This window comes from Vitis vinifera, chromosome 6 (genome assembly GCF_030704535.1).
Source record: "Vitis vinifera cultivar Pinot Noir 40024 chromosome 6, ASM3070453v1".
Classification (NCBI taxonomy): Eukaryota; Viridiplantae; Streptophyta; class Magnoliopsida; order Vitales; family Vitaceae; genus Vitis; species Vitis vinifera.
The window spans coordinates 7,441,493-7,454,847 of NC_081810.1; the positions used below are offsets into that span (position 1 = coordinate 7,441,493).

Sequence of the window (13,355 nt, forward strand, 5' to 3'; positions counted from 1 at the left end):
TGTTTTTTTTTTATAATTTTTATAAGATAAAAATAATGTTATTTATTTTTGACTAAAATTGAAAAAGCTTGGCATGAGAGCTTCTAGAAGACTCATAGGAGGCTCCGAGCTGGATGTGACCGGTCGGTCGATACCCTCAACACTTTCTCGGTGGGCAGTGATAGAGTCACTCACCGCTTTCTCCACCACTGTCACCAGTCAATCAACGCCGGCCACAAACAAAGACGGTGACAGTAGAATATCCCAGTAACGGACACACTCGCGGACGGTGTAAGTACTGCCACGTCGCCACCCAGAAAACAAAGAAAGGGAGAGAGGAAAGAAACGCGAAAAGCGTGACCTGAGGAATCTCGATCCGGTGGGGGGCGTCGCAGTGGATGATCGTACACGTGGCGTTCTAGGACTCGAGAAGGTTAGATATTAAATTCCATGTGGACCCACGTGAATTTCACTTGCATTTGCATTTGCATTTGCATTTCATCTGAATTTGAATTTGAGTTTCTTTTTTAGAGGGAAAGGGAATGAGAAGAAAAAGCAGGCGGTGGTGGGGGTGGCGCACGGAGGTGGTAGTTTCGTTGTGGTGGGCTAGGCTTTTTGACCCGAGAAAAGTCTCTCTTTATCTCGCTCTGTTTTTTCCTCTTTCTTCACTTTCTCTCTCCAGACTCTCTCTCTACAAGTCTTGATCTTTGCGTAGTTAAAAGCAGAGGTGAAAAACCAGAGCCTGCGTTCATTGAACCAGGTTTCAATTTTTTTCTTCTCTTCCTCTGGGGTTTGGCTAGTGGTGTGGCATTTCTGCAAGTGGGGTTTGAGGTATGTTGGCTCTTTATTTTCTTTATGGTTTATGTTCTTTGCGTTGAGGAGTTGGTGTTCTGTTTGGTGGGCGAGAAAATGTGGAAAAAAGGATGGGGATTACTTGGCTGAGAATTATATTTGGCTCTGTTATTTACTTATTTTTTCTGGGTACTGAAAAGGAAGAGTGTTCGGGCTCTCTGATTTGATTTTGGGCGGTTTTCCTTGTTTTTCTTGGCGACCAAACGATGGGGAAATTTGGCGTATTTGTATTCAGTTTCTGTTTCGTGTTTGGTTGATTCATAGCTGGTTTGGGTTTGAGTTTAGGGTTGGATGGTTGAAGATTGAAAATTTATGCTGGCCTTTGATTTTGTTTGTTTTTGATTTCACAAAAGAAGGTTTCTTTTTATAATTAGGAAACTGGAGACACTTTCTTTTTACAGAAATATTTCTTCTCCAAACCCCTTATGAAGGTTTTTAAGTTTCATACGTTAATTTTGCTAGTAGTTTTTGTAAGAAAAATGCCCATTTCTTGTCATTTATGAGTATATTTCTTTTATAATTTTGTAGAAAGAGACTTTGTGGAGGTCTTACGGAGAAAGAGCTTTCCATGTGCAGTGGTTCCAAGAGGAAACTCTGTCCCACCATGGAGGGTGAAGTTCAGAAACAGGAGGCGTTTTGCTGTAATTTTTCTCTTTTGCTGGAATTATCTGCTGCCAATGATCTGATTGGCTTTAGAACTGCTGTTGAAGAAGAGGGCCGTGATGTTGATGAGGCCAGCTTTTGGTATGGGAGGAGAAATGGGTCTAAGAAGATGGGGTTTGAAGAGAGGACACCCCTCATGATCGCTGCCATGTTCGGAAGCAAGGAAGTTTTGAATTATATCCTTGCAACCAACCGTGTTGATGTTAACAGAGCTTGTGGTTCGGACGGTGCCACTGCTCTTCACTGTGCTGTTGCAGGTGCCTCAGCTTCCCTGCCTGAGGTTGTGAAGCTCTTGCTTGATGCTTCTGCAGATGCTAATTGTGTTGATGCTAGGGGGAACCGGCCCGGAGATCTTATTGCTCCTATCCTTAGCTTGACCTTCAATTCAAGGAAGAAGGCTGTGGAGGTCATGCTGAAGGGTAGTAGTAGTATTGGGGAAGCATGTGTATTGTCTGATCAAACGGTGGATGACATGGAAGAGCAGCAACAGCAAGAGATTTCAGTTCAACGGGTTTATGGGACTCCTGAGAAGAAAGAGTATCCTGTTGATCTCTCTCTTCCAGACATTAAAAATGGTATATATGGGACAGATGAGTTCAGAATGTACACATTCAAGGTAAAGCCTTGCTCAAGGGCTTACTCTCACGATTGGACAGAGTGTCCGTTTGTACACCCAGGGGAAAACGCGAGGAGGCGTGATCCACGGAAATATCATTACAGCTGTGTTCCCTGCCCAGAGTTCCGAAAGGGGAGCTGCCGGCAGGGGGATGCCTGTGAGTATGCTCATGGAATTTTTGAGTGCTGGCTTCATCCAGCCCAGTATCGGACCCGTCTCTGCAAAGATGAGACTGGGTGCACTAGAAGGGTTTGTTTCTTTGCTCACAAGCCTGAAGAGCTTCGCCCGTTGTATGCTTCCACAGGTTCAGCAGTGCCATCTCCCAGATCATTCTCAGTGGGAGCTTCTTCTTTGGACATGTCTCCAATTAGCCCGCTTGCCCTTGGTTCTTCGTCTGTCTTGATGCCTCCTACTTCAACACCACCTATGACACCCTCCGGAGTGTCTTCTCCTATGGGTGGAACCATGTGGCAGAACCAGCCTAACATCATACCTCCTAACCTGCAGCTTTCTGGTAGCAGGTTGAAATCTTCATTAAGTGCTAGGGACATGGATTTGGATGTTCTTGGGCTAGAAAGTCATCGTCGCCGGCAGCAGCAGTTGATGGATGAAATGGCTGGACTTTCTTCCCCATCCAGCTGGAACAGTGGCCTGAACACTTCTGCAGCTTTTGCGGCCTCCTCTGGAGATCTAATTGGAGAATTAAATAGGCTTGGAGGAATGAAGCCGACTAACCTTGAAGATATTTTTGGATCTCTCGATCCTACAATTTTGCCTCAATTACAGGGACTTTCAATGGATGCTGCAGCACCCCAGCTGCAGTCTCCCACTGGAATACAGATGCGCCAGAACATTAATCAGCAGCTCCGCTCGAGCTACCCTGCGAGCCTCTCATCTTCACCTGTCAGAGGGTCAGCATCATTTGGGATGGACCCATCTGGCTCTGCGACAGCAGCAGTTTTGAATTCAAGGGCAGCTGCCTTTGCAAAGCGGAGCCAGAGTTTCATTGAGCGAAGTGCTGCTAACCGTCATTCTGGGTTTTCTTCATCTGCTTCTTCTGCAGCTGTAGTGCCTTCCCCACTTTCTGATTGGGGCTCACCTGATGGCAAATTAGACTGGGGTATTCAGGGAGAGGAGCTGAACAAGCTGAGGAAATCGGCTTCTTTTGGGTTCAGAAGCAATGGCAGCAGTTATGCAGCACAAGCAGCCTCTGTGCCAGCAGCTGCGGATGAGCCAGATGTGTCTTGGGTTCAGTCCCTGGTGAAGGAAGCCCCATCAGCAAGACCTGGGCAATTCGGTTATGAGGAGCAGCATCAATATCATCTCAATAGTGGAGGTTCTGAGATACTCCCACCTTGGGTCGAGCAGTTGTGCGTGGAGCAGGAGCAGATGGTGGCATGAAAGCAAATATTAATCCCCACATCAGTTAATTTAACTTTTTAACAAGCTTGTTTTCATTTATTAATTTTTATTGATATTCACCATACGTAGTTGGAAGGAAATGCAGAAAGAACAAAATATACCCGAAGGGAGAAAACAAAGAACTTGGGCAGGATGAAAAGGTCCTGCCTATACCAATATCAGGTTCTTCATAATAAATAGATTTTTCTGTCTTTTTCTTTTTGTTCCTTTTGCCTCTCCATTGGAGATTATATTCATTCTAGTAGAAATCTGATGTGGGAAGTATTATCTTCTGTCAGTGAGTTCAATGATTTGTTTGAGTTAGCACTGCCTAATCCCAATGTGATGACGGTATCTGGTCTGGAGGCATCTCATTTTATTGGTTCATGGGATTGTATACATTTTATCTAATGTACAGGCAGCTGTAAAATTGATTACTTGTTCCAAGTTTTCTGTTTCCCTCTTCATCCCTGTTTTGATGAGTTATTTTTTCTTACCATTTGGAGGGTGCTTGCTGCACAGTTCTTGGAGCTTGGCTTGCAGCTTCCTGCTAGAATTTTATCAAATATGCAGTTTCTCATCTGAAAGTTCATGGATGAATCTTACAATGCAATTCCATCTTCGCCCACTGTTTACAGTCCAACCATTAGCTTTTGGTATATTGTGGGTTACTTTTGGCATGAGGTTCATTGGCTTCATGGGTGTCGATGGGGGAAAAGATTCAACAGTTCCTGGTAGCACTTCTTGGTTCTTTTTGTTGGGCAACTGGTAGTGGAATGAGCACTCAAGAGAAGAAAAGTCTGTTTTCCAAACTACCTAGGGTTTCTTGGCCCCTAATCCGCCCACCTCCATTTCTTAATGATGCAGAAATTGAAAGTTTGATCCGCATTTGCATCTCATAGAAAGCCCATTGAGAAACTACTGAAAGCAACCCTCTGATAGCTACTGATGGTTTCTTACCTTTAACTTTTGGAGTTAATTGGAGAAGAATGCTTTTGGGTGGTTTTCAACTAGCTTTTCCACTTTAAATTTTAAGTAATAAAGCAATACGCCTAGTCTGCAACCTGGAAAATATTCTTTTAGTAGTCCTCGTACAGAGATTTAAAAACATGCTTAATTTGAAAATAAGGCCTATTAAACTAACCCTCATATTTGTTCATTAAGCTACCTCTTTGACTAAATTAAAAGTATTTATGTATTGAAAATACTCTCTCTCTCTGTAGAGTTTATTCTAATGCACAATATACAGAAGATTCAAATTTTACAAAAAAATTTTCATGGGAAGTTCACAAAGGTGATCTACTAGTTCTTGTAACAATCCATCCAGGATGTGTAATCCGAAATCTGCACCAAGATCTTCAAAATCTTCATGCTTCTTTATTTCATTGTATAACCAGCTGGATTCCATCATCTCTCCCCCAGCCAACCTGCAGATTTCAACCCACATGCCCAAGTATTTCTGGCCATGGCAAGCTGTCTTCCTTGATCCAGTGCATTTCCCTTCAATTTTCTTTGCTTCCCCATCATCACCAATTGAACTACTGGCGTTTTCTGAAGATGGGTGCTCGTAATTTTCCAGTTCAGGTGATAGTTTCCTTCTTGAACTTGAATCAGTAGACTTGAGATTTTCTTCTGTTATAAATGTTTCAGAGGGAGAGTAGTTTAGGAGATGAATTTCATGAATTATAGTATCCAAGAGAAGAACTAAAGCAAATTATCAATCTCTTAGCCCAAAGATGAGAAGTGTAAAGTTGAATTGAGGAAACAAACCTGGTATAGGAAGTTCTGGATCATTAATACATTCACCAAAATCAAGAACAGAGACTGGGCTTGAATTTTCGGAACTGCACTCAGGCTCTACTTTCTTAGTTGCAGAACGACTCTTCTTTTTGTCCCTTAGCTTTGCTCCATCCTCTGAGGAAACTTGTGGTTTTTTGAAGGAATCTTGTGCAGGAAAGTCTTTAACTTCGCCATTGTTGCATACCATCTGAGAAGGCTGATCAGAGACCCTCCTGTTGGTATTCTCCTTCCCAATTGGGACATTCTTTCTAGCATCGCCATCTTCCTTATCCTTCTTCTCAGACACACGCTGTCTTCTAGTGTTCTTGTTTCCACATCTCTCTCTGGTTCTCTGCCTCAATCCTCCAGAACCCATCTCGCATTTCCTCTCTTTCTGTCTCAATTTCTTGGTTTCACCTTCATTCCCGAAGCTGAGCAACAAGTACTCCTCATTTTCCATCTCAAAGAACACTGGTGTCTCTCGAAACGACAATGAGGACTTGACCCGACGATGCTTTCCCTGCATTGCCTCAGAGTCTGGCCAGCAATCCATAGAATTCATGGATCTGCTTCGCACAATTGAATTGCCTTTTATCTGACTGCAAACCAAGTTGATCTCTGGCATCGAATCCAACCCCATTAGCCTTGCTACTATCCCGGGCGTGGCTACACCCTCCATCTTCTCCCCAGCCTTCAAATTTTCGTCCTTACCAAACACTACTAAGCCAGAATCTCTAATGTGATCAGAAGGGTGTGTAGGGAGACTACCAGAGCAAAGAAGCCGCCGCAAGACGCTGGCAAAGCACCCGGCAGTGGCATTCCTTGAATTGCACATATTTGCATTGAAAGAGGCAGTGGAAGAAGAGGAGGAAGAGGAGGAAGACGATAAGAACTTCATACCAAACACCAAAAAAGAGGGACAGTAAGGGTTGTGAAAGAGAAAAATATAAGTTGGGTTTGCTGAATTTCAACAAAAGAACAGTGCTGTCACCAAAAAAGGAATGGCGAAAAGGGTAAGATTTGAATTGTACAGAGAGAGAGAGAGAGAGGTGGCGGGCTTTGTGTTTGAATGGTAATGAGGGTGACACAGAGAAAAGGGTATGCTCCCACTGGCTTTGTAGAGTCAATTTTCGGCAAAAAATGTTGTCTCCAGCCAAAAAAATAAATAAAGAAAGAAAGAAAGGCTAGGATTTTGGTTTTGGCCTCATTTGAGTTTTCCTTAGGCAGTGTCTGCAGGGAGTGCACCACCGATTGAGAGAGTCTTTTGCAGACTGTAATGTATCAGCCAATAGCCATAGACATGGGGCTCTGTGGGTTGTGTCAGGACTGGGGTGAGGCTGAGCTGACCATATTCTTTTGCTGTACCATTCTTCTTCTCTGGGTTGCAGCTGCAGTTGCTGACTCTAGGTTGTTCAAACTGGGCCACTGATGTCAAAAGGGATAATAGTGTGTTTGGCTCTGCTGGTTTATGCATTGCTCCCCACCGACCACCTCTGAACTTGTGTTTCATCTACTTTGTGGTTGGAAACCACCACCCCCCCTCCCCCCCCCCCCCCCAAAAAAAAAATACAAGGGCTTTATATATTCTTATATATTTTACATACAATTTGGCATATACACTTTTTTCCAAGCTACACGTGGTGTCAACAAATAGCTCCATTTGATTAATGTGTTCATTTTTTGAACTTCTTTGGCCCCTTTAAAGGACAAACATTAAAGGGCCTAGGCTCCATCCATCTTGACCATCTACTTTACGATAGAATAAGAAAGTTGAGTGTGAATTTCTAGTGGGGTTAGGACATGCCCTTACTGAGTCTAGTTACTCTGAATTTTCAAATGGAGTGGCTGCACTTCGAATATTTCTCTTTTTGTGGGGGGGATTAATGACTCTGTGCCATAACATGTTGCTAGCTTGTTAAATATAGGGCGTTATGGAGAATTTTTGGTGAAGTTGACAGCCAACTCTAGGCAGTGGTGCCTTTGTTGCAAGACCTACTGTCATGGTACCCAACTTATATGTACTAGGTCTCAATTCATTGTTCATATGATAAGTAATTCATTCACTCATGGAGATATAGTACTCATAATTGATTGCATTGCTAGCTGAAGTTCCAAATGCATTTGAGAGAACATTCTACAATCATCAAACTCGGGTTATCATCCCTTTATCCCCTGTAATTCTAGTAGGGACCCTTATTGCAGAGAACAAGCCTTTGAAAATGCTATTACAGATTATACTAATTTTCAGTAGTAATAGTGGAATGAAACAGCTGCAAGATGGTTTCATCTCTTGGTGTTGAGCTCTCTAAACTTCAGTTGGACTTGTAATGAGAGGATGGATACAGCTCAGGATCAGTCTGATAGTACAAAATGTCTCCAGTATCACTAACATAGTGGTCTTCCTTCATGCTTTTGATTAGAGTCTTGACCAAGTGAGCTGGAATGGGCCCAGATTTTTTAGGTTCTCTGTAGTATTTTCCAAGCACTGGCTTTGCAGCCTCTGTCTGCAGGCAAGAACATCAAACAGTTAGAATAAGCTCTTGAAGTTAAGAGTGTTTTCCACTGGGAATTTCATTAATGGAGTTGGTACCGCTTCTATTAAGTGATAGTGTGGGATTTGGGGGAAGAGATGGTGTATAACATGCGTGCCAGTGTTATGTTGGATGCTATTAAACCATCCATAGTCACGATCAACCGTCGTTAGCCCTCCCCTCAAATAGCTCCATTCCTGTTCCACACAAAGACATCCATTCTAGTTGCAGTTAAACAAGAAAAATCCAAGTAGAATTTAAGGCTTTTTGTCGAGCAGGGGATGCAATTATCAGTACCTTGCCACGGTACCAGGGAAGTTTTTGCTCATAGCCATGGTGCTGCAGATAAGTGACAAAGTCCAACCACATGATGAAAACCTGCAAATAGAGGTGGAATCAAGAGGACAGTAAATGAGATCGACTAATTCAAGAAGTTCATCGACATGAAAGGGATAAATTTTGCATACCCAATAGGGGACACCATAGAGCTTAAGCACTTGGACAGGACCGGCAACAAAGGATAGAACAAGAAGCAGAGCAACCATTATAGACCAGCATACAGTTGAAGTGAGCACGGCCTTTCTTTCACTGATTGGGAACATATCACTGTAAGGATTGAAGTGGGAGCCTTCCTTTCCAGGGCTTCTATACCACTGCAATGAAAGCATCCAATTGTTGTAAGAATAATTCTTAAGTATATAAGACATGGATCTGATTAACGAAAGAGGGGCATTCTCACCAAGTAGAGAGGATATGCAAACATGGGGAAAGGCAATGTGAATCTTAGAGTTCGGGTTTTAGCATCCAAGCTCCGGTATAATTTCTCAGGGAACTGAACATAAGTTTATGACATTAGAAATATGGAAAAGAGTCTATGATATTGAAATGGCCAAATGAAGAGAATAAACCATCTTACTGGAACCCATGATTCATCATTTTCAACATGACCTTGGTTCTGATGGTGAGTTCTGTGGCTGATTCTCCTGTATCATCATTCATTGATAATTGAGACATACATCAAACATCTGGGTCGTCTTGAAAATGAAACAATTTGAGTTTGTCAGTGACCTACCATCCATTGTAGGGAACAAGGATTGTTGAATGTAAGAGGTGCCCCACCATACTATTCAGCATAGGGTTATCAGAAAAGCTTCCATGTCCACTTCAAAAAATAAAAATCAAGAAAGGACATTCAAGTTCATTGCCAAAAGCACTCAACAAAAGAAGCAAAGTAAAATTATATTACGTTACTGAAAGAAACTGAAGAAGTAGGATTTCAAGTTTTGCTTTCTTTTCTTTTACTACCATTTCTCAGCAACCAAGCAGAAAGTGTAAAGACCATGTGATTACCAGTCATGTCCAAGAACAAACAGGGCCCAGAACATTGTTCCCTGGGCAGCCCAGTAGAGTGGCCAAACCACCCATCTGTCCAAGTATATAGCTGCTATAGCCAGTCCAAAAATCACAATGAAATCCCTGAAAACATAACTCATAGACTTCCATGGATCCTTAACCCAGCAATGCTTGGGAATAACAGCTCTGACCTCAGCCAACCGGAATGGAGGGGGAGCACTGGGGTCAAATTCATCATCCTCATCAACTCCATCAATGGCTTTTCCTTCTCCTCTCTCCCCATTGATAGATGAGGCCTTCAGTTGAGAGCTTGCTTCAAGTCCCAGGTGTTCCTTGCCTGCAAGGCCAAGAAAGATGGTTATAGATATATAGCACTCTGAAAGGATGAAGAGAGAACCAGAACTCCATGCATTGCTCCTTTGCCTTTGAATCAAACATGTCAGATCTCCACTTGCTTATTCCATTATTTAAGATCAACCAGAAACATCTCAACTACTAGACATAACTTCTTAACAATACATATTGTAATCTTAAGAAATTGACCCAAAAGCTTAAAATTGCAAGCTAAATTGGAAACTTCATATAATATCAAAGCCTTTGAAGTGTGAGGAGTGTCAAAACTTTAGCTTAAATCAACTTGATATTCTGGCCCTTTAGCTAACAATTTATCCTTTTATTATTTTGGCATAGCTGTCTAATAAGATTGTTTCAGTTGTGCTGTTCAAACTTCAAAAATTAAGCCATCTGTAGAACTTGATGAAAAACCAAATGACTGAAATGATATTTATCTTTCTCCAGTATATGGTGTGTAGTGCACTTAAATTATGTGTTCACTTGGTGATCACACATCATTGTGGGCCCCAAACAAACCCAATTAATTCCTAGGTCTCTCTTTTTCTTGTTGGCCAAACAATAGAAGAAAGCTTAACCCATCACAACACTACAATGTCACAATCCAAGAGTCACTTTTGGTCCTACTCTGTACTGTCTGTTTGAGATGTAAAAATCCTAGGATCCAATTCACCTAATAGGTTATAGCTAATTGTTTGTATTTCCCCATCAGCATCACACTGAGGTTTTATAGTTTTTCTGTTTTCTTCAAGGTGGAAAGCAAAAACGAAAAAGAAAACCCAAAAAAGGAAAGAGCAAATATCCTGCATTCCATGTTTTTCCTAAAGATACTTTTAGAAAAACCTGACTTGAAATACACGCACCCTTTTACACAAACAATAAGGGAAAGTCTCAAGCAGAAAAAATAGCCGCAGAGCCCATATACATCACACATGTCTATGCTGTTTGTAGAGACACATAGAGTATGTACCTTGGCTCATCTTTTAAGTTGCTCTTGGGTGGCCTCACTTCAGTGACCCTGACTACTTGACACTCTTCTTTGTGAATCAGTTTGGATTACCAATCTTCATTTATAGGCTCAATCCTGGATCTGAATGTGATTTTCGCTCCCTAGAATTCACATCATAGTCAGATTGAATTTCATTTCCTGCCACCCAGACTATTGATGTCAAGACTTTCACGCCCTAGAATACACATTAAAGACAGATAAGACAATAATTTTTTTGCATAATTTGTTCCTCCTTTTTTTGAATATTCTTGATTTCAAGATTTTTTTCTCCCTAGACTTCGCCTTAAATACAGGTATGTTCATCCCTTTTCATGGAATTTACACCGACCTGGGCCTAAAGTTGGCTACCTGATTTATTACTGGTCTTCCCTGCATATGATGTACTCAAGTGGACAATCACAACTAAGCAGGAGCCAGTATTTTTTCCATTCCTGGAGACGTTAATTCTCCTTCTTGGGTTGTTCCCAAACAAGAAGAAGATGCATGCATTATTATAAATTCTCAGTATCCAAACATGATAAAACATTGATTGGAGACTCAGCTGGGAAAATTTTGATTGCCATAAAAATTCAAGTAGCCTCATGGAAAGCTGGGCATAGCATACTCAAAACTGCCCTATCTAGAGTATCTTCTACCGTATTTCACACCAATACCATATAAAAAAGAATTCCTTTCTCCTCCAGAAAATTGAATAATCTAGATTTCCCTTTTTTTTTTTTGTTAAACTTAAAATTCAGAATAAGAAAGCTTCACAAAATGACAAGATTAAGAAAAGGTATCCAAGATAATTTGGTATAAGCAATATAACCCATGAAGAATGCCTGGACTTTTTTCATAAAATGACAAGATTAAGAAAAGGTGTCCAAGATAGTTTGGTATAAGCAATATAACTCATGAGGAATGCATGGATTGAGTGTTATGGACTTTCCATCCAAGGCATTGATCTCCCTATCTATAAGGAAAAGTCTCAACTCCATTGATATTTGTTAGGACTTTCTTGTTACTATTGTTGTTTCTACTCATAAACACTATTGAATGACCAATTCCACCTTGGCTCTATTTCCCAAAAATAATTTCAATGGGTGTCTTAGCACTTGAATACATAAAGAAAATTCCATGTCAATTACTTCTTCTCCTTCTTGGTTTTGCTTATTACTTTTTGTTCATCATACACCATTAATAGAAATATTTTTTTGCTTAAATTGCCTCTTACATAGCTGGCCAATCTGCTGTTTTCAATGAAAGTAAGCAGGTGGTTCATGCACAAGTGAATCTTTTTGAAGTTAAGTTCTGATCTTCTTCTCTTTTGAGCATTCTTATTCTTCTCACGAAGGAGAAAGTGATCATTTAAGAAAGAAAAAGGTGAAAGAGTGGACTGATTTTTTCTTAGTCCTATCATCACCTGCAACCCATAAAGATGGTAAAGAAGATGGGTGGAGTTGATTGAAGATTAAGTAGCTTCTATGCCAACTTTCACCTTACATACTAGGTTCTCAAGGATATGGAAATGGGCTGCACCTGAGTGTAATTCTTGTACCTAGTAGACAAATACCATCACAACCATAAGCCAGAATGCAGTGAAATACACGGAGGCACTGTTACATCAACTAGAACTAAGATGATTCTCGAAAAATTCTGGGGGTCCTCATCTGTAAGAAGGTCCACCAAGGATCCAATGGAATTGCTCTTAGGCAAAACACAACTGGGAATCTTCTTCATTCTGTGCTGCACATAGAGGGGTTCTGATAGTTTGTCTTTAAAACAAGGGAAGATTGTTAGCAGGTTTTGAGCTGTATTAGCTAAATCTAGGTCAAACCTTCCAAAGGGTACGCTAGTAAGCCTGAAAGCATAAATTCTGGCAACTCTACAATAGGTTAAGCAAATTTCCTATGAATTTCTCATGGGGCTGCAGCCATGCCCTTAAACAGAGACAAATCTTAAGTTCATTGCTCTTAGCACCATAGGATAATCACTCTAAATTCATATGATGGGTGTGGCAACATTTTTTGTTTTTTTGCATGTGGTTCAGTTAACCTTCTATTATAGTGTGTTGCTGATGTTGGGACGTCATTTGTTTTGAGTATATTTGGCTCTGTGATGCCCATGATTGGCACAGAGCCAAATATACTCGAAACAAATGACGTCCCAACAGTTGATTTGCTAAATTTTTCAACATTCGTTTCATTTATGTGGAAAAAACTTATGTGGGAAATTATTATAAATTACTTAATTTTAATTCTTGTGTGTTTTTTAAAATAATTAAATATAAATTTATAAATAAAATTATCTAAAATAAAAAATACTTATACATGCAATATCATCTCTTTTATGTTACTGAATACATTCAAATTAGATAAATATCTATAAAATATATTTTAAAATTTTAAATATTATTATTGAATGTCATAAATTATATCATACATATACTAATTTCTTTAATAAAACAATATCAAATTTTCTATTATTACTTTTTATACCATTTATATCAATAATATTTCATTAATTTCTTTATAAAATGCACAATAAAAAGTAGTTAAAAATTAAAATGTTAAAAGTGAAAACTATTATGAATTAAAAAAAATGTAAATATTGTATGAAACAAAAAAAATCATAAAATTGGTTTTTCACTTGTTAGATCATATTTATCATATAATTATGATGAAAAGATTTTATATTCAAAAGACAACAATTATTTTTGAAACAAATTGAGTATTTGCAATGGTTTAAATTTATCCCAATGATATTTTTGTTGACGGATATTTGTTGTTGCAATTATTGTCAGTAAATAATTACATATAAACGACAAATAATTCAATTTGCA

At 40.0% G+C, this 13,355-nt stretch overlaps 3 protein-coding genes across 4 annotated transcripts; 1 reads left to right on the forward strand and 2 right to left on the reverse strand.

The window, feature by feature from the left end:
* Window positions 1-494: 494 nt before the first annotated feature.
* On the forward strand, window positions 495-3,804 carry LOC100265670 (zinc finger CCCH domain-containing protein 66). 2 transcript variants are annotated; one of them, XM_010652593.2, is made up of 2 exons: window positions 495-810; window positions 1,360-3,804. In XM_010652593.2, exon 2 carries the CDS (start codon window positions 1,400-1,402, stop codon window positions 3,509-3,511), a length of 2,112 nt encoding a protein of 703 aa, XP_010650895.1. In that variant the 5' UTR covers window positions 495-810; window positions 1,360-1,399; the 3' UTR covers window positions 3,512-3,804. The 2 variants fall into 2 exon arrangements, with proteins under 2 accessions (XP_010650895.1, XP_010650896.1); XM_010652594.2 differs by having other exon boundaries at window positions 519-810; window positions 1,408-3,804.
* A 951-nt stretch (window positions 3,805-4,755) lies between these two features.
* Window positions 4,756-6,711, reverse strand: LOC104879528 (uncharacterized). Its single transcript, XM_010652592.3, has 2 exons — window positions 5,282-6,711; window positions 4,756-5,143 (listed from the first exon to the last, which is right to left on the reverse strand). The coding sequence occupies exons 1-2, from the start codon at window positions 6,186-6,188 to the stop codon at window positions 4,773-4,775; spliced, it is 1,278 nt and encodes a 425-aa protein (XP_010650894.1). The 5' UTR covers window positions 6,189-6,711; the 3' UTR covers window positions 4,756-4,772.
* A 654-nt stretch (window positions 6,712-7,365) lies between these two features.
* Window positions 7,366-9,899, reverse strand: LOC100251798 (omega-3 fatty acid desaturase, chloroplastic). Its single transcript, XM_010652591.3, has 8 exons — window positions 9,172-9,899; window positions 8,894-8,983; window positions 8,738-8,804; window positions 8,561-8,653; window positions 8,289-8,474; window positions 8,119-8,199; window positions 7,881-8,018; window positions 7,366-7,794 (listed from the first exon to the last, which is right to left on the reverse strand). Exons 1-8 carry the CDS (start codon window positions 9,312-9,314, stop codon window positions 7,603-7,605), a joined length of 990 nt encoding a protein of 329 aa, XP_010650893.2. The 5' UTR covers window positions 9,315-9,899; the 3' UTR covers window positions 7,366-7,602.
* Window positions 9,900-13,355: the final 3,456 nt, after the last annotated feature.

Bases quoted from the DNA above. Each gene is read 5' to 3' on its own strand.
- LOC100265670 (XM_010652593.2), top strand. From the start codon at position 1,400: ATGTGCAGTGGTTCCAAGAGGAAACTCTGTCCCACCATGGAGGGTGAA.
- LOC104879528 (XM_010652592.3), bottom strand. From the start codon at position 6,188: ATGAAGTTCTTATCGTCTTCCTCCTCTTCCTCCTCTTCTTCCACTGCC. The intron at 5,144-5,281 runs GTTTGTTTCCTC...CATTTATAACAG, and splicing joins TCCAGAACTTCCTATACCAG to AAGAAAATCTCAAGTCTACT.
- LOC100251798 (XM_010652591.3), bottom strand. From the start codon at position 9,314: ATGAGTTATGTTTTCAGGGATTTCATTGTGATTTTTGGACTGGCTATA. The intron at 8,984-9,171 runs GTAATCACATGG...TATTTTTTGAAG, and splicing joins TTTGTTCTTGGACATGACTG to TGGACATGGAAGCTTTTCTG. The intron at 8,654-8,737 runs GTAAGATGGTTT...ACTTATGTTCAG, and splicing joins ATGATGAATCATGGGTTCCA to TTCCCTGAGAAATTATACCG.